The following is a 19,212-nucleotide window of genomic DNA, read 5'->3' on the forward strand; positions in this document are numbered from 1 at the left end:
TAGAATAATAGTAGAAAGTTATGAACGAGTTTGAATAAATAGTAAGCGGTATTTACATTAGAAACATGCTTCTAAAAGTCAGGAAGTTGATTTGGAGAATAGAAACTCTGCAGCAGGATATATCTACACAACAACTTGCAAATCAGTGAGAGAACAACAGTTACCTTTTCCAACAGATTGATACTAACAGATAGGTTTTTGAAAGGCATGAAATTTTTGTGTGTAGTCCTTGAAGAAAAGAGAAACTTGTCAAAAAAAAATTTCTCTAAACAATAATATGTTCTTAGGATAGACAGGTATGTGTGTGTGTATACGTTTGTGTATATATATAATATATATATGCACAGTATATTTTATATTTGTACATTGTCTTAAGATACTTTGCTCAAAAACAGAGTATATTAAACATTATCTGTAACTGCTTAGGTCCTCCCTTAAAAAGCATCCCCTTGTTAGGGGATTGCCAAAAAACTCATATGTTGTCATCTAATGTTTTAGAATGACAAATCATGAACAAAAGTAATCTATTTATATCTCTAAGTGTGGAGTATGATAGACGTTTGGCTATAGGTGCTCAAAATACCTCTTTCTTATTTATTTTCTTACTTATTTTGTGTGTGTGTGTGTGGCATAAAGACTGAAGTACAGTCTTAACAGTGCACTAAAAGTCAAGAACACCCCTATTTTAATCTCATGCTGACACTGCTAATTTAATTTGCTCTAGATTTTTTTTTTCCGGCTTGTTATGGAATGTAATGCTAACCTACCTTTCCAGAAGCACTGTGAAAAATAATCATAAATATTTCCAAACACTTTCAGTGACACACACGTGCGTGCACGCGCACACACGCACACAAAAAAGTCAAAACAAAATATAAAGGAGATTTCTCTCGATTACTCTCAAGAAGTACCTTTAATTCATGGTAAACTCCTGTACTTGCTTGCAGATTTCAAAGGCGATGTTTTCCTAAACTGGGGTACTGTAAGGATAAAGCTTATGTTGGTTTAAGAGTGTTGAATTGAAAAGAACCTTATGGTACAAATGTTTAACCCCTTGCAAGCAACCTTACTATATGATTCTTGCTGTGTGATGCTATAATTTGTGGTTTTACAAATTATTAGACCGCCTCTTCAAATGACTTGCATATTCTTTTTAGAAAGTTATTTAAGAAATACCAGTCCTGTGATTTTTAGATACCACCTAATTTCCTTGAATCCGAGAGTAATTCTGGTTGGAAGGGATTTCTGAAGGTTACTTGACATAGCTTGTAAAATGAGGTTTGTAGCTCAGAACAAATAGTTCTGCGATCCATGAACTTGAAGAAAACAAGCTTTCTGCAGATTTGTGCCCTACATTTTCTGTTGTCCAGCAGGGTAAAAATGCCAACTGAAGCTTTTCCCATGGTTGAGATATTCAAAGCCTTTGATTTTCCTAGGTGCTTTGGTGTCTAGCATGGGTTGCACTACAGATTCAGTCTTTTCTCTAAAGTGCTTATGGTACATATAGTAGATTAACACTAGCTATGTGTATGTCCAAGGGCCTAAGACCAAAAAGACCAAGCTTTTTTGCTCGGCAGTAACATCATAGACAATACAGCTGTATATGTGGCAGTGCCTTGTGCCTGCTGTCCCACTCCTTCTGCAGGCTCTGCTGCTTCCTGGTCTTCAGCTTTGTTGCTCACCTCACCTCCTCTCTCTGCCTATATTGCTTTTCTTTCGTATAGAGCTTCTTGTCTCCTTGTTGAAAAATGTGATGGTGCTTAAAAGTGCATGATGGAGAAACAGATATTCTAATGGGTGCATGCAGACAGTACAAATATGTTCTTCTGGATTACCAGCCTAACCTCAACTGGAGAAGGCAGAAAAAAAAAAGGAGGGGAATTCGGTTTACTATACCTGTGTGTTTTCTCTGCATGTTTTTTGGACTGTTTTGAATGTTCTAATTGTTTAATGAGTATAGCTAGTTTGACATCCATCGTGTATCAGATCCTTCTGCTCTAACCCTGATGGCAGCAAAATGATTTAGATGAGCATTCTTCTGCTGATGGGTTGTGCTTGGATGTTTTTTCAATGTGTTTGATGCAAACAGGCTTTTATTCGCTAGGAGATAAGAGTTGATAAACTTAATCTGTGTATGTGTTCTTGCAGTGTATGTTGTTTGTAACATACTGTTATTCCATTGCTGTCTGCCTGTTTTTCAAGTAGCAGCACAGGCAATAATAGCCACCTAAAGAGAAAAGTGAAGCAGTTCTGCCCATTTCTCCTCTGAATCCCAATAGCATTACACAACATCCTGATGAAGGCAGGGTACATTCTGCATCTTGTTCTCCATTGTGTTCCTAATGAGGAAAAGGGACTTCATCATGTTCTTCTGGACACTTTGTTCCAGCACCTCGCTGCCAAAATGTTATCCACAGGCTGTAGGGTTTCTCTGGTCACAACACAAATGTAGGTGATATATCTTGGCATTTTATGATTAAGTGAATGGAGAAAAACTCATAATGTGGGCTTTTAATAATTTTATTTTGTGTCAGTGGGGAAGTGCTGGAGTTCAATCTGAAGGAACTGTGTGGGGGTCATTCCCAACTAGCTCAGCATGAGTCAAAATTAATCTTGTGTTGTATGTTCTACCTATTGATTGTCCTTTAATCTCTGAACTATCATTACTCGTGGTACACAACAGTACTTGCATCCAAGAGAAGGTTTGGAGGAGCAGGTTTGTGAGTTATTATAAACACCTTTTTGTTACTGGAATCTGGCAGTGAACTAGGCTCCGAAGAGAACAGCAGCATCTTCCCTTTGTTTCACCTCTTCATTCGGAAAACATAGTAAGTGTTTCATAAAAGATTAATCTGTTCATAAAATTAAGTTACATAAGAAGAAAAGCTTTGTTGTTGGACATAAAATAGGAGGGTGTTTTCACAGAGAGAAAGCACAAAAATGCTCGCTGTAAGACTCAAACAATTATATTCTCAGCCTGAGCAGAAGCTGAGAGAGCTAGCAACCCATTGCATTTTGTATAGGGCTCAGGAGAGAAATTAAATGAAACATGCACATCTAAGATTTGTGGCCCATGAACCAGTGGCAGCGCAAATAAATGTGGTGTCTAATGAATAAAGTTTCTACCCAGGTGTTTGGAGTCATACCAGAAATGGCTTTCTAGCCTTTGAAATGGAATCTGTTTGGAATCGATACAGGGGACACAGTGCCAGGTCCCTCAACTAGTATAAATCATCCCAGCCCATTAAATGTCAGGGCTAGGTGGGTTTACATCAGCTCAAAGGTCTGATCCATAACCATGTGGTTCACACTGGAGACGTGCTATGAGGTTTTGTTTTTCTAGGCTATATGAAAGCTGGCTACATGGAGCTTTGAGATCTTTCACTTCCTTTCTGTCAAGAAGAAGGACCAGAGCAACTGCCTCACATACATGAAGTTCCTTATGATGACACATTCACGGATGCATCACAACTGTCTGGATAAATCCAAGCTCCATTATCATGCGTGCCTATACCTCTCCCCCTCTTGGGCTTTGAGCTGGTGCTGAGGGCATAATGTTTGAGCTCAGTTCCTTACCTCTTGTTCCCCCTCTCCCACACGAGCTTGTGATCTGGGCAATGTTATCATGCCTCACTATGTCAGAAGGCTCTGAGCTTCTTGGCAAGCAGTTTATGCGCTAGGGATGTGCATGCAATGTTGACATCCATCTCTTATAAATTGCACGTTAGATGAGGAAAAGGACAAACCCCAGCATGCTTTGGAAAGGTTCCTGGTAAGCCCTGGCATGCAGATTTGGAAGCGAGACTGTCACACATGTGGCAGGTTCTGGGCCATCCTTGGTACATAGGCAGCAGGGGGAAGGCACTGCCCAATTTGAACTCAAATTCAGGGCTTTTTCTTTTCTGGCAGGCTAAAGAGTAAGAGAGTTGGAATGGCAGATTCTCTCTGCCTTTTCCATGGCTTTGGGATTCCTGTCCCTGGGGAATGAGGAGTGTTCAAGAAAAACCTTGTCTGTTTCTTCTGGGTGAAAGTTTGGAGGATGTCCTAGGACTCTCTCCTGTCTCTTTCCTGAGTGACCCAGTACCTGTGTGCTTTTACCTGCCTTCTTCCTCCTCCTGTCCTGTGACTGCAGTGGCATCTCCAGGCCAATTCCCTAATTAACAAGTGACTTGGACTTAGCTCTGAGGAGATCCTGTCAAACCTCATGTTTCTGTCATGTAGGTGTTCCCCAGCTTTTAGGTTCATTTGTTGACATCTAGCTCTACTGTTTTAAGTTCCAATTTCATCTACTCTGTTATATATATTTTTGTGTGTGTGTTTATTTTTGGTTTATATTGTGTATCTCTCAGCATGTGGTGGTGGATCATTCCTTTTGTTTTCATGTGCCTGTTGCTGTGTTTCATAGCAGGGGCTGGAAAGGTGCACTTTATTAATGTTGTTAATAGGACAGAGAACAGAGTCTCCTTCATCTGTTGATCCTTCCTAATTTCAAAGATTTAGACTGCAGAATCTAGATTTATTGGAGACCTGTGGATTTGGCAAATGTGCTGTACAGAAAATTATAATTCAGCTAGGATAAAGAGATGTTAACTTTATTCCTGAAAGCCAACATCAGGTTGTTTATTTCTGATCTCAAAAGAACAGAGGCAATTTTAGATTTATTTCCTCTTTTGGCAGAAAAATTTGAGAGTGAAAGATCTCAGAGATTACAACACAGCCATATTAAAGAAGAGTGGATTACAGAAAGTTTCCTCTCTGTTAATTTTATCTGTGACGTTGTGCGTTAGCACGTCTACTTGAGCTTCACAGAACAAATCCAGCAGCCAGGCCTTCCTGTCAGGCCCAGAGGTGTGAGGCCCTACGGGCAGAGGTCTGGGAATGGGGCTGAGAAAGGCTTCTTATCTGGGGGAATGTTTTAAGTGGGGTTTTTGTGGGGGTGCTGTGGCTACCTGGAAGGTGTTAAGGGAAAACTTTAAAGGAGCTTGTCTTTTCAAGGAGGACGATGGGTACTGTGAAGGCCACCATATGCACTGGTTTCAGTGTTACCAGCTGTAGGCCTCTCACATGTATAAAAGGGTATTAATTATCCTAACTTTTTAGGGTGTTGTAGAAGTGCACTGAAACATGGTTAAAGTACATGATCCAGGGTAAAGAATTTCTGGGTGACACTGAGGAAGTGTTATGGGATAGACTTGAAAATTTAAGGTTTTGATTGTTGGACACAGGTGATTTTAGGTACATTAACAATCTGAGCACTGAGTTTTCAGAGTTGGATTTCTGTGTTGCTCAGGGCTTTCGAAGAGCTGTCCCCCAGGGTGTTGCAGGGCATTCAAGCTTGTGAAGTGTAGAGGACGCCTTTGAAAATGTGAGCATTGCTCCCTGGTGGGTGCCTCCTGTTCTCTCCTTTAAAATGGCAGGTATTTTTTGGCCCCGAAGGTGTGCCTTGGTGCTGGTGAAGCTCTTTGATCATCCTTTAGCTGTTGCCTGCAAGATGCTGCTGGAAAACTAAAAGCCGAATGTTGGTGAAGCAAATAGGCAGTAAAGAGGGAAACATTTTGAAGCATCTCTTCAGAAAATGTGTGCTTTAGTACACAGGGAACAGTGGCTTCTGTAACAGGCAGCAGCTGAATTGTGCAGCTCTTTAAAAACATAAATCACAAATTTATTCAGCTGTCGCGTTGAATTAGGTACGTAAGAGCAATTTCACTTTGTCATATAAAGAGCCCCAAGCCACAAAGAGGTAAGGGAATACAGAAAACTGCTGAAGAAGAAAAGGCTGATAACATGCTGTGGATTATTTTATTTATACTGGTAGTGTTTTGCTTTTGTTATTTTCCTTAGCTCTGTTCTTGGCAGCTAACTTCTTCAGCTTCCTGAAGGGTGAGTGGATCAGTGAAAGGCATGAATAACTACTGAAGGAGACACTTCCCTAGGTTTTCTAATCATCTTTGTATTCTCTGATGCTCCTGGAGTTGGTGAATATTGAGGAATGACGTGATTTTGGTCACACTTTGCTACTCTGTACATAAGCCTTTCTGATTTCCTACCATCTGCTTGTGGGACTTGGTGAATGGCCAGAAATAAGCCAAAAGAAAACTTAGTTAAGAAAAAAAAAAAGCAAGACAAATGCAAAATAAATTTGTAGACGTAAAAAAGAGGCATTTAGTGGCAATCATTAGAATTCATCTAGGCATTTTGTATCCTCAAAGTCCCTATAGGATCACATCGGTGTAACATGAGGTACCTTGGAGTCATCATAGGTGGAGGAGGTGGTTGCTTTATGCAAATCTGGAGGTGTCTCAGGTAGCTTAGCTTCAGAGTGAGTACCAACGTATTTCAATCATAATGGCCTTCTCAAGTAGATAAAAGAAGGTAGCAACTTCCTTGCTTTATATATAGATTCATTAGAAAACACTTTGAAACTATTGCTGTCCTTACTACGGGGTGCTTCTCTAGAGGGCAGGTTGTGCCACTGGGTACAAAGTTCTGAGGTGAGGTATTGCCTCTGATTGTTGCAATAGTTATGAAAGTGGCTTTCTTTTTCTTGGAGCCAAAAAATTATATCCCAGCTTGTGGTAATCTGAAAGAACTTGTTTCTTCTCTGATTATCTAGCACAATTCCCAATAACCATGGTGATTCAGAGGCGAGTACCTTAATATTCCTGAGAAACAGCTTTCAGAAAGTGCTTCTGATCCAGAGTGTGATTTATTAATTAAAAGATTTTATATGCACTTAAGTTGTGGTGCACAGTGGAGCTTAAGAATCCCTTTGTTCATAAAGTTCAAAGGCACGTCCAGGCTACGTGCATAATGCTTGTGCTTCTTTAAATTTTTTCTTCATGTGCCAGACTTCTCAAACTAGCACTGCTGGCTGTAGGCCTAAGAGGTACAATGTTTTCAGGTTAAGCCCTTTTAAAATTCAAGAGTTTCTCCAGCTCCTTCCACTAGATGTCCTGTTTTGGGGTATCACTTCAATGGGTAGTTTAATATTTCTTTCAAACAAATCTGTCTCATTACAGAAATGTACAGGATCCATTTCTTTTTTGTCTGTAGTCAGCCAACACTGCAGTAGTTGTTAAATATTCATCCTTTATCCATTATTCTGGCAAGCGACCTTGAAACCATCCTCTTGCACAGCTCTATTTTGCCAGAGTGCCCATTAGCACTGAATTGTGGATGAGGCAAATGGGTAGCGCCCTTCATCTCCCTCCTGGTGTCTGCTGAGGAGCACCCGCAGATGCAGAGGTGGGGAGGGAGGTACCTGTTTCCCCCGCAGCCGGCACGCTTCCCCGTCATGTTTTATTGGTCACATCAAGATCTGCTCAACAGGGAAACAGCATTTTAACAGACATCCTGTATCTGTTAATCCTATAAATACACACACATAGATGCACAAGTACATACGTACATACATAAACCCCTACTACAAATCCTGCTTCTGTTGTGTCCTATAAACAAGGCTGCTCCTGCTAATATTGAGATTTGATCAGTTCCCTTCTTTCTGAATCGTGCGCCTGCTCCTATCTGCCCAGGAGATGGAACTGTATTTCTAAAGGTAACGGAGTGCCAGAAGAATTGGCAGAGCCACGAGGAGAGCACTAAATCCGCCTCGGCTCCTGTTACTAGGAAACCAGTTGGGCAATGCTCTTCGTGTCGCACCCAAGGCATGGATGTAACCTCTGCTTGTTTACTTGCAGGCGCTCGTGTTAATGCCAAGGACAACATGTGGCTGACTCCTCTCCACCGAGCAGTTGCTTCAAGGAGTGAAGTGAGTAAGATTTGATTACTCTGCTTTTGCATGTAAACTCCATGCTGGGGAAAAAAGCAAATCATTGAAAGCCACAGTAGGCAGCACAGTGACAAACGGGGAGAATGTTTGCTGTGTGCAGGGCCTTTCGCATTGCAGCCAGAGGCCAACTTTTACCAGTTAATTATAGTTGCTTTTGAGCCTTTGATTTTCCCCCTGTGGGATGCTTTGCGTTACTGTAGCAAGTAGTCCTGAGCAACCACCAGCTGGAGTGAGTGACCCTGGCTGGAGTGGAGTAGAATCACCATGGTCTTCAGGGTCATCATCATCAAGTGGTAAAATAAGGAGGAATAAACCCATACGGATGTGTTCATGCTGTGTATGTGCCAGGAGGGAGTGGATGTGTATGTGTGTAATCCTACATGCATTACTGCACAGTTCATTTTGGTTAATTGCATTTCAAGGCATCTGTTAGCTTTTCTGTTAATTCACTTGATTCATGCATAAAGGAGGTATGCCCATATTTTTCTACTTGACAGCTAGAAATCTTCTGGCATCACATTGTACTCTCTCCAATGCTATTTCAAGAAGCAGCAACAGTAACTAACTGGAATGCAGCTCAGTCATGACTGCGTTTTCAACTGTACCAGTATTTTGGCTGTCCATTTTGGACCTTCTCCTATACTTCTGTCCTCCTAATACTTTGTTAACAGCAAGCCCAACTGCAGGCTGATTTGGCTGCTGGGGGCAAGGGGAGGGGATGCAGGAGAGACAGAGGGTGGCTGTTTTCCAGAGACTGATGGACTTGAATCACCTCTGTAACAGTCCCAGTGCCTGCGAAGCCTGGAGGCAGGAATCCTGGGCTCGCTTCTGAACTCAGGCATTGTTTGGCTACTGGCTGAGCTTCCCAGCTGCTGGCAGCCACCAAAACCCGCTGAAAGGAATATCTGATAGGATATGAATGCTGTAATGAGACAAAATACAAAAAGCCATGTTGGAAAACAAAGATCAGACTTCAGCCTTAAAAAACAACTACACTCCTTCTGATTCAGGAATTGCAGTATTTGGTTCCTTTTTTGGATGTGTCAGAGTACATGATTTTTATTTTCAATCACAGTTCTAACTGAAAATGCATGTCTTCTTATGGGTTTGTGTCTTTTACTCTTTGGCTGCTGACAGCCAGTATTAAGATGAGAAGCTCTTCTCCAGTGCTGGCAGTTCTGGTACCCCAGTGAGGCAGCAGGGAAAGGCGTATGGTGTGAAAGAGTTAAGAGATTTCACTCTGATATCATGGGTTAGCTGGAAACACTGAAAACAGAGGCTTATGCTATAGCTGCAGACTGCATGCACATGTAGAAATTATGCTAAGAAAAAGGTCTAGCTCATGCTCTCAAAACCAATAAAATTAAAATTTCCCCATAAAGATTTTAACACTCTGTTAGTCTGATAGAGCAGCAGATCTGCAGATGTAAACAAAAATGTATACACACTAAAAAAAAAAAATAAAAGTGTAACTATTATTAGCTTTGACTTTTTAGTCCTTATTGGTTAGTTTAAAAAATTCTCCCATAACTTTTTCCTTCCTTCATTAATAGTCAAATTGCATGATTTTTCCTGATGACTTCATGTCACAGCTGGATAGATCCCCAATGAATTATATTTAAATGATTTTGAAAATAGTGGGCCTGTAGTTTAAAAAAAGAAAATCCTGTTGTGACATGAACAATATATCATTCTTGGTGTTTGAAGAGATGCAAACTGAACTAACTGAACAAATCTGTTAGATGACAGTTGGTGGAGTGGCTGTAGAAAACAAAATTGTAGAAATTGATTGAGAACAATTGAGAACAAAACTAAAACTCCTGGTAATGGGATGTATTGTTGATACAGACTGCAGGCACTCTCTGGGGCATTTCTAGATACAAAAGTGCTTTTTAAATGCACACATGATGTATTTGTTATTTATTAATAAAACGTTGGCTGGACTTGCCAGAAAACTTTTCAGTTTATGGAAAAAGAATAAGGTAGTATGTAGGGCTACAGCTCTGCCACTTCCCAGCTGTGAGTTGTAATTAGCAGACGAGGCTACTTGAATGTTACTGTGTCCCTGTGGTTCCTTTGTATTTTGTTGGTTTGTGGGGGGAAAAAAAGAAGAGAAGCAGCAATGTAATTTAGAGAGAGACTTTTTTAATCTGGTTTGCTTAATGGAAGTTCCATGAGTGGGAGCAGAAAAAGAGCTGAAGGTAAATTCTCAAGTGAGACAGTCCCTCAAGAGAGAAGAATACATTTTCTCACAGGGAAATATTCACTTTTAACCAACAAAATGGTTGGTTTAATCTTAAAAGATGTTGTTTGGTCTCAGGCTGATAGAATGGATATTGCAGTGAAGACACTTGGCCTGTGCTCAGCCCTTGGGGAGGGAAGGAATGCTAATGGCAACTGGGGACATACACCAGTGTCAACCCTTGCCTGTGATTCTCATGTTTTTGTAAAGCTAAAATTTTGTTTTTAGATATATATATATTTTCCTTTTTCCTGTTTATAAATAAAACTTAGAGCGATTTACTGTGATTTCATTGTCCAAAATGACATGCTCTTCATTTTGTAAATATTATGTGTAAGAGGGTGCTCAGATAAGTCCATTTGTTTCTTAAGGTATAGCACAGTTAGGACGACTGAGGTATTGAGGGTTAATCAACCAAACAGGTTGGGCTGTCTGCATAGACGGCTTTGTATGTCATAAAATCTAATTTGGAAATTTTGATTGCAAGCACACTGCTCTGCATGACAGCGAAGGTGATGCGCAGTCTGGCATTTGAATGAGCAGTACTGTTTCAGTAACCTGAGAGGTTGTTTAGGTGAATGTTGTTCTCTTTCCCTCCTCCTGGCCATGCCTGGGATGCGTAAGTAAAATGCATACATAACATCACTGAGCTGTCAAGAATATGTGCGCTGTATTTATTCAAACTGCTTGTTTATAGCTCTCAAGTGCTCCCGTTGCAGGAAGCAGTGCAAGTACTGATTAAGCACTCAGCCGATGTCAATGCTCGGGACAAGAACTGGCAGACCCCGTTGCACGTGGCTGCTGCAAACAAGGCGGTGAAGTGTGCAGAAGTCATCATTCCCATGCTGAGCAGCGTCAACGTCTCTGACCGAGGTGGGCGGACGGCATTGCACCATGCAGCTCTGAATGGCCACATTGAGGTGAGTTGGTTAATAGCAAAATTGATCTTTGATTACTTATTCGGTTTTTCCTCTTTCAAATGTTTGTCCACTATGGCTGGGTCTGGACTGAGTCCCATATCCCTGACACCTATGATTGCTGTCATTCAGCTGCTTCCCAAACTGTGTGCCAAGTTACCTATCTACAGAAGTAAGAGTGGCAGGAAAGCATGCGTACAGAGCTGGCATGCAAGTGAACTGTGCATGCAAACTTGGGGAGCTGGCTGTGCCACCAGCCCTGGCAATTCAAGTGTGTCCTGGGTTATTTTGTGCTTAACTGCCTGAGAAAATAAGAGAAGAATGGAAAGAAGGAAAAACTGCTGGATTCATTTCATACTGAAGAAATGTTCAGCTGTGTGAGATCCAGTCTGATTTTCTAATTAGTCTTCTAGAAAATGTGCTTCTTTTTTTTTTTTGAGATCATCCATGCTGCTTCTCCTTACCTAATACAAGTAAACCCTCCTTCTCTTATTACAGTTTCTATACAAAAAAAATATAGTTTTGTAAATAAAGAACCTTCATAAATGGTTTTGATAGTCTTTAAATCTGTGTGGAAGGATTCTTCCAGCACCTGAAGTTCATCTAGAATAAAATGTCTTCAACTGGAACAGTAGAAATCCGTCAACAAAAGTTGATCAGTTGACACTGTAATTAAAAGAAAGAAAGGGAAGAGTAGTTCCTGTAAAACAATGATAGTGTTTGGCCTTTAAACTCCTGCTTTGGCCTTTTTCTAACTATTAATGGAAAAAGATAGTAATGCTTGAATCTAACAGTCATAATATAAAGTTCCTGGTATTTTGGGTAGAGTATATCAGAAATTATAATTGAAATTATGCTGTTTATTAGATGATCTCTGTACTGATGGAAAAGCACTGTACAAGAGAAAAGCAAATATGCAGCTCTGTAATTTATGATTTCAGAATGTTTTGCTGGAGAAGAAACTAGTTGAATGCCATTTGGTTTTCTTTCTTTTTTTACCTGTTTTTTTTTTTTTATTTCTAAATATTGGATGACTGATAATAGGGAAAGCAGCTTTTCACTTCTTAGCCATACTGCCTAAAATTTCAGTATCTCATACAAAACAGCCTGATTTTGTGATCCCAACTTTATCACTAGAATGGTTTGTTATAAGCTATTGAGTGTCTGATCCACATGGTTTGCTCTCATTACTACTAGATGGTGAACTTGCTGTTAGCCAAGGGGGCAAACATCAATGCTTTCGACAAAAAGGACAGAAGAGCTCTTCACTGGGCAGCGTATATGGGTAAGGCTCAGGTTGTTGTTCCTTGTTTTAATTTCCTGTTGACAAGCTGTCAGCATGTTTTACAGTGGACAAGACACACACCTGTCCGTGGAAGGTGAGAGATATATCCACCCTGTTCAGGGAGGAGGTTGGCTGATTTAAATACACAATGCCCACTTAGTTGTGGTTTTTGGTCTTTTAATGACTGGAAGACTAATTCAGTAAAGAGAACTTTGACCCATCTGATGAAGGGGAATGTGTATTGCATGCATTTCTTGACCAGGTCTGGAGCTATAATTAAGAATATTATGAAAATGCTTTTTTTTTTTTTCTTTGTAAAACTCTGGGAGCGGTGTGAAACGTCAGTGAAAGGGCCAGTGTGTTAGCAAAAAAGCAGTAATTTGTGGGTAGTGAGGCTGGTATACCTGTTGATACTCCGTTGATACCTGATTTCATTTTTTTGAAGGTCACCTGGAAGTTGTTGCCTTACTGATTAATCATGGTGCAGAGGTGACTTGTAAAGACAAGAAGGGTTACACCCCACTTCATGCAGCTGCATCCAATGGGCAGATTAACGTTGTGAAACACCTCCTTAACCTGGGGGTAGAGGTATGTGGTAATGTGCTCTTTATGACTTCCATATTTGGAGATACCTTTTCTTATTTCTTATGGATGCTGCTACATCAGCAGAATTTCTAAAGAAAATTGTTCCTGTTTTCGGGACCATGAAAAGCACCTAGTGCTTTGTATAGTGTATTGGTTCAAGAGCCAGAAAACATTCTGGAAGAAAAAATGCATGGTATGGACAGTAAATTTCAGGCTACCTTGCTGAAGGAAAAAAAAAAGAAAAAAAGAAATCAGGAAATATATGCTGTTCCTGTAGAGAAAGATGGAGTAATGAAGTCTCCCTTGGCTTGGCATTCCCTTGGCTTGGCATTCCCTTTGATATGATGAAGTTGTTCACAACACATACATGGAGTACTTTACAAAACTGCATTTTAGGCTGTTTAAGTTTCAGGATGTGCATTTCCTCTCTAGCTGATGGAGGGAAGAAAAAGGATCGTTTTCACTCCAGAAAAGGTCTTTATTTCAGGGCACAGACTTCTCTTAGACTAATATTGCCAACTCAGTGATCTAAAGCAACAGTGAAATGACCAGAAGAGTCTGTGCTGGTTGATTAAAGATATCAAATAAAGACATCACATTTGTCAGCTTTATAGCCAGCTGACTTGACCTACCAAAAAGGTGTCAGAAGTCTGTTTTTACAGGCTGTTGACTGTGAAGTTGAAGAGGAATAGGTGTTTCCCATTATCAGCAATATCATGCTAATAATTACCTTCAACTTCCACATTTTCTGCCACTGGGGATATGAGCTTTGAGATGCCTGTATTTTGTGGAAAGGTATTCACAACATCCCTGAGTCTTTTGTGCAACCTGTCTTGCCATATTTTACAGAACAGTGCTTGAATTCCAAGCCAGTCATCAAGAAGTAACGTAATCTTAATTACATCTTCATAATACTGAGCTGCTGAAAGCAGTTTCTTATTGAATTGTAAATGGCTGTGCAATTTCTCCTCCCCTTCACTATGACACTTTCACTCCCTTCCCAAAAGGAATCTCTGGAAAGAGATCTTAAACCTGATTCTATTCACAAAAACTCAATAGAAGGTGTTTTTGTGTATTTTTTTTTAAGTTTCTGAGCTTTTTCTTTATCCTACTTTCTCACTTACATATAAAAGCTTTCCAGTTTATTAGGATTTTTATCATCATCATCATTATTGCATAGTCCTGCTATCAGCTTTAAGCTTCAGGCTGGCTTTTAGAAATTGCCAGTAGGATAAGACGTTAATGATAATGAAGGTAAAGCATTTTAAATTAAGCTCTCTGGGAGTGTATTTTCATCAATGAAATTTGTTGGTGAGAAATATGCCCTATGATAGTTCACGCCTCCAGCTATTTCCATTTGCAGAATGTGATGCATTATGTAAAACAATAAGCTGATGTCTGTACTTCTAACTGTCTCTCCTTGTCTCATTTTAGATTGATGAAATGAACATCTATGGAAATACCGCACTTCATATTGCCTGTTACAATGGTCAGGATTCTGTTGTTAATGAGCTGATTGACTATGGTGCTAATGTAAATCAGCCTAATAATAATGGATTCACTCCCTTGCATTTTGCTGCTGCCTCCACTCATGGAGCACTGTGTCTTGAACTGCTAGTGAATAATGGGGCAGATGTTAACATTCAGGTAAAACTTGCATTTCAGCTCTTCAGTTTTGCTTTATCCTGTTTTCCTTATGTTAAGAGGCTGTAAACTGTAGTAACAAGTACAGCAAGGCTTTAAATCATTGATAGAAGCAGAGTGATGCTTAGAATGCTAATCATTAAGCTGTTTGGATGAGGTTAACTTCCAGCAGAGGAGCTCTCAGTGCCTTGATAAATATAATGGCAGCCTTAAACTCTGGGCCAGCCACTCCTCATGAACCACTACTAGAATTTAGTCCCTGGAGCTCTGTGAAGCTGTTGACTGAGGCGATGGTGGTAAGTCCAGGAACTATTCCTTCCTGGTGTTTTCCCTCCACCTGCAATATGGGTTTAATTAAACCTGTTTCTAACAAGTTTCTTTTGACTTTCCTGGGGAAGTAAGACCTTGAGGATGTTTGTTACATATTTTAGAGGCCTGAGTTTACAAAGCCTGATTCTGTTTAGGTTCTCTGAATTCTCTTGATAAAAGAGCAAGTGATACATCTTGGTGAACCTCAAAGGGACTTGCTAGAAAACTGAAATCTCTGAGTTCATGTAAGATTATGGCTACTTTAAACTGTGTGTATTCCAGTTTCTCATCTGTAAAACCGGTCTTCTAGCATTTAACACCTCTGGAAGGTTCCTTGAGATCAGCTGACAGTCAGTGCACTATTTAAACTCAGAATTATTGAAATGAAATTAGGGATTGTGCTCAGCAATAAATGTGAAACCCCTGTGCCAATAGATGTGAGTAGTGAGGCTGGTACCTTCCCTTGTTATTTTCTCAGCTCCTCAGCTTTCCCAAGCTCATTTTGTTTTCTCTAGATTCCAAAACATTGATCTCAACTCATTGTACCTTTCCTTGAATATGTCTTCCCTGTTTTCTAATTGTATTTTGTAGACATTCTATTTTGGATTAGGTGGAAATTTATTAATTAAAACTTTTTTTTAAAAATAGTGGCTTTTTTTCTAGGAGGTATCTGTAAAATGTGAATTGATAAATAGGTTATATTTCTTACATCTCTCAGAGGCTGCTCCTATTTAGCTTTGTGGTTCCTTTGTTTTCTTTATTCCTCTTGTTGCAAGGAGTAGGGAAAATATGACTGAACGGGAAATGTTATTTAATAAACGCGTTCAAGAATGGTATGTCATATATTCGTAGGTTTCTACCAGACATTGCATCTAGCCAGGCCTCAGCCCATTTCTGCTTATTGCTGCGGAACTGTTTTACTTATATGCTTATACTTTCTGCATTTATCATCACATACAGATTCAGTCCTATAGTCTTCAGAAGTCAGTGGAGGTTTTATCTGAAGAATAGCTGTAGGATGTTGAGCTGAGAAACTTCAAGTTGTTACCACTACTTTACATGCTGAATGGTTGTTTTTACGTTTTGTTGGTTAGAGTAAGGATGGGAAGAGCCCACTGCACATGACAGCTGTCCATGGGAGGTTCACGCGGTCACAGACGCTCATTCAGAATGGTGAGTTTTGGTGCCTGTTCAATACCTCTCCAGAAGTGTAGGCATTTTAGAGGTTGCAGTTTTCAGTTCTGACCCAGAATGTCAAAGGACTGCTCTGAGAGGTGTTCAACTCTCCATCAAATTCTGACTTGGAGCTGCTTTGACATCTCTCATTCCACAGTGTCATCACAAGTGAAGATTTTGCTTCTTAACAAAATCCCGTGTTCCTCCAGCTGATCTGTTGTGATTCTTAACCTGAAAACAAGAGTTCAAAGCTGTGGCATTCTATCTGATGAGAGAAAGGCACAACAAACTTTCCAAAATGCTTTAAAGAGTAAGAAAAGTAAAAGTTTCTAACTGTCCTCCCCTGGGAGGTGTGGTGTTCATAGAGTTCACACCATTTTTTCTGTCCTACCACTCAGCAGCTCTACTTCCCTCACCTCCTTTAGTTCCCCATCTTGCTGCTGTCTTCACTAAGTGTTGAATAAATATTCTGGAGGGTGGACCAGCGCCACCCCGTTTTTTCTAGCATAGCCAGGAACAGGTTACAGGATTCCAGATTACCTGTCGAATTCATTAAGTATCTCTTTTGTCCAAGCATATAACAAATATTATTGTTGGAGATCTGGCAGAGACCTGTTTCTGACTGACAGAGGTGGCTAGTACTGATTGTTTACTTATGCTTCCTACCTTTGGCTGTTAACCAGACAGGACAGTCTGGGTTTTTTGTTTCTGTTTTGTTATTGTTTGTTTTGCGTTGTTTGTTTTTCAACTACAATCCCAAACTTGGAACCTAATCTAACTGCTGTATCCCTTGATAGAGCTACTCTGTGTGAGATGTTTAAGAAGTCTGAAAAGTTAGGCTGTAAATGCAGGGGTGCTTACATTTACAGAAGACTGTGTTTTAAACAGAAGTCTTCAGTAGGTCATGCTTCCTTCAGGTTGTCATACAACTTATTGCCATATCTATTCTTGGATAAATAAAATAGTAATAAAAAATGAGTTTGGGCAAGCTGAAAGAAAATGCAGTTAAGTGTAGTTTAGAGTTATTTAGTGAAATATGCTCTCTGACTTAATGGCTGTTGTTTGCTCTGTGTTGGATCTGTGTGTGAAAGGATTGGCAGTTCTTCATCTGTCCTTTAGCCTCTCTACTCTTCTTCAAGTTACTTTGTTTTTGATTTTCTTTCTTTGTTCGTCGCCCCTCTAATTTTAGTGTTGTACACAGGTCTGATTGCAAGTGAATCTATGCCTTGTTGCCATGGGATATTGTGGAAGAGAGAAATGTCAATGATTTAAAGAAACGCAACTTCATCCTGCAGTACTTAGTGAATTCGGTAAAGACATCTCAATTTCTGGCTGCTGTTTCTGAGGAGTTTTGGAGGAAGTTGGCTTACCTTAAAATTAGAAAATTGCAAGTGTGATACCCATCTTTAAAAATGGGCAAAAAGGGAAGCTGGAAAACTTTATATATGTCAGCCAAAAATTCTGAAAGGAATGAATAAACAAACTTTTAAAGTACTTAAGGAGGGCATAGGCAATATCTGCGATAGCTTCCACAAGAGTGAAGTATGCTGAAACATAGTTCTCTTCTACAGGAGGGCAATGGGCTTTGTGAACATAGCACAGTCCTCTGACTTTTCTGTGGGCAGGTAATGATCATGGAGACCTCCCTCTACAGATGGAGACTCCACCCCAGGGAAGGAATCTGTTATGGCATTTCACTGAACTTTATTTACAATTAGAAAATTTTGTATAGTGCTTTAGTAGAACTTTTCTTCTTTTTTTCTATGGCCTGTTATCTCCTGTGCGTGGTGGAAATGCAGTAAATATTACCATATCCTCATTTTAGCAAGACTTTTAAATACTTTCCTGAAGTATTATCACAGCAAACGAGTGGAGTATGGTCTAGATGAAAATATTACTGTGTGGGTGCATAACTGGTAGAAAAACTAAGACATTAATAATAAATGTGAAGTGTAATGAAGAGATTTTTGAATTTCTCTCCAGTGTCTAGTACTATTCAGTATTTTCATTATCAGCTTGGATGGTGGAATAGAAAATGTGCTTTTAACGTTTGGAGAAAGCATGAAGTTGAGAGACTTTTAGTTTGGCAGAAAGTGGAGTCAGAATTGAAAATGATCCCGTACAGTTGGAGAAAGAAGTTATAATGCAAGTGAAGCAAAGGAGAGATACCGCATACAGGCAGGAATATCAGTTACACAAATACAGAATGGCAGCAGCCAGGTGAGTGGCATTTCCTCAAGAACTGATCTGGGGTTTACAGAGGATCAGAAGCTGAACATGAGTCAAGTCAACAATGTCTTGGTGTTGCCAGCTTAAAAAAAACAGAGACAGAGAGAGTATAAAAAAAACCACTACCACCACCACCAAAAAAAACGTACAACATACAGGAGTATATAGGTAGAAGCACAGCCAGCAGGCATGAAGTAATTAATCCTTTTGCTCAGCTCAGAATTGGAATTTGCTCAGCTCAGACATCAACTGTAGTACAGTTTTTGGCTTTTGACATTTTCCTTCCAGAAGGATGTGAGCCAGCTGTCGAAAACTGGGGGAAGGATGAGAATGGTTGGAGTGCAGCAAATCTGATTTGCAAGGAGAGACTGAAAGAATGAGGGTTGCTTGGTCCAAAAAGGAAAACAAGGACTTGCTAGGAATCTTTGCATGGGCCAAAAGCTGCAGCAGAGAAGAGATAAAACACGAGATGACAGGCTTAAACTGCAACAGGAAAAGTTCTGTTTAAGCCGTGTGTAGTAATTTCTGATGATTAAATATAGGGCAAGAAAATGTTGAAACAGGTTGTCTGGAGTTCTGTGGAGTGTCAGTCTGTGGAGGTCTCACAGGTTGGTTAGGCAGATGTTGGTCAGCAAGATCACAAAGAATAACCTGAACTGCTGACTAGACCTCTTGGAGTCCCCTCTTACCCTTTTGTATGCCATGGAGAAATCCGTGAGTTCTTAAACACAACAGGACAAATGCAGCCTTCACCCTCAGGATGGGGGCTGACGTTCTGCTTGGTAGAGCTGAGCAGATGTACCAAGGAAAAGGTGATTGTGTTGTTCCCTGGCAGCTGCTCTCCGCCCCTGTCAAACACAAAGCAGTCTATTTTTGTTGTAAGACACAGAAAAGGCACACAAAACAATTGTAGTTTGCAATGTGCTCCTGTTGGTCTTTTTGAATGATCTGTTTAACATTGGCGCCTTGTAGGTAAGGTTGAGTGGCAATGTGTTAACAAATCATGATGCAATTTCAGCAGTTTATTCTTTTACTT

The 19,212-nt window shown here is 40.1% G+C and overlaps 1 protein-coding gene across 12 annotated transcripts in view; it reads left to right on the forward strand.

Moving 5' to 3' along the window:
• ANKRD44 (ankyrin repeat domain 44) overlaps positions 1-19,212 on the forward strand; it is a 133,853-nt gene that overhangs the window by 64,343 nt on the left and 50,298 nt on the right. For all 12 annotated transcript variants that reach the window (XM_040562690.1, XM_040562691.1, XM_040562685.1 and 9 more), the window contains 6 exons: positions 7,698-7,768; positions 10,751-10,951; positions 12,146-12,233; positions 12,679-12,821; positions 14,253-14,465; positions 15,866-15,944. In XM_040562690.1, coding sequence (XP_040418624.1) covers positions 7,698-7,768; positions 10,751-10,951; positions 12,146-12,233; positions 12,679-12,821; positions 14,253-14,465; positions 15,866-15,944 — 795 coding nt within the window. The remainder of the gene's footprint in view (positions 1-7,697; positions 7,769-10,750; positions 10,952-12,145; positions 12,234-12,678; positions 12,822-14,252; positions 14,466-15,865; positions 15,945-19,212) is intronic.

Source organism: Cygnus olor, chromosome 6, assembly GCF_009769625.2.
Source record: "Cygnus olor isolate bCygOlo1 chromosome 6, bCygOlo1.pri.v2, whole genome shotgun sequence".
Lineage (NCBI taxonomy): Eukaryota > Metazoa > Chordata > Aves > Anseriformes > Anatidae > Cygnus > Cygnus olor.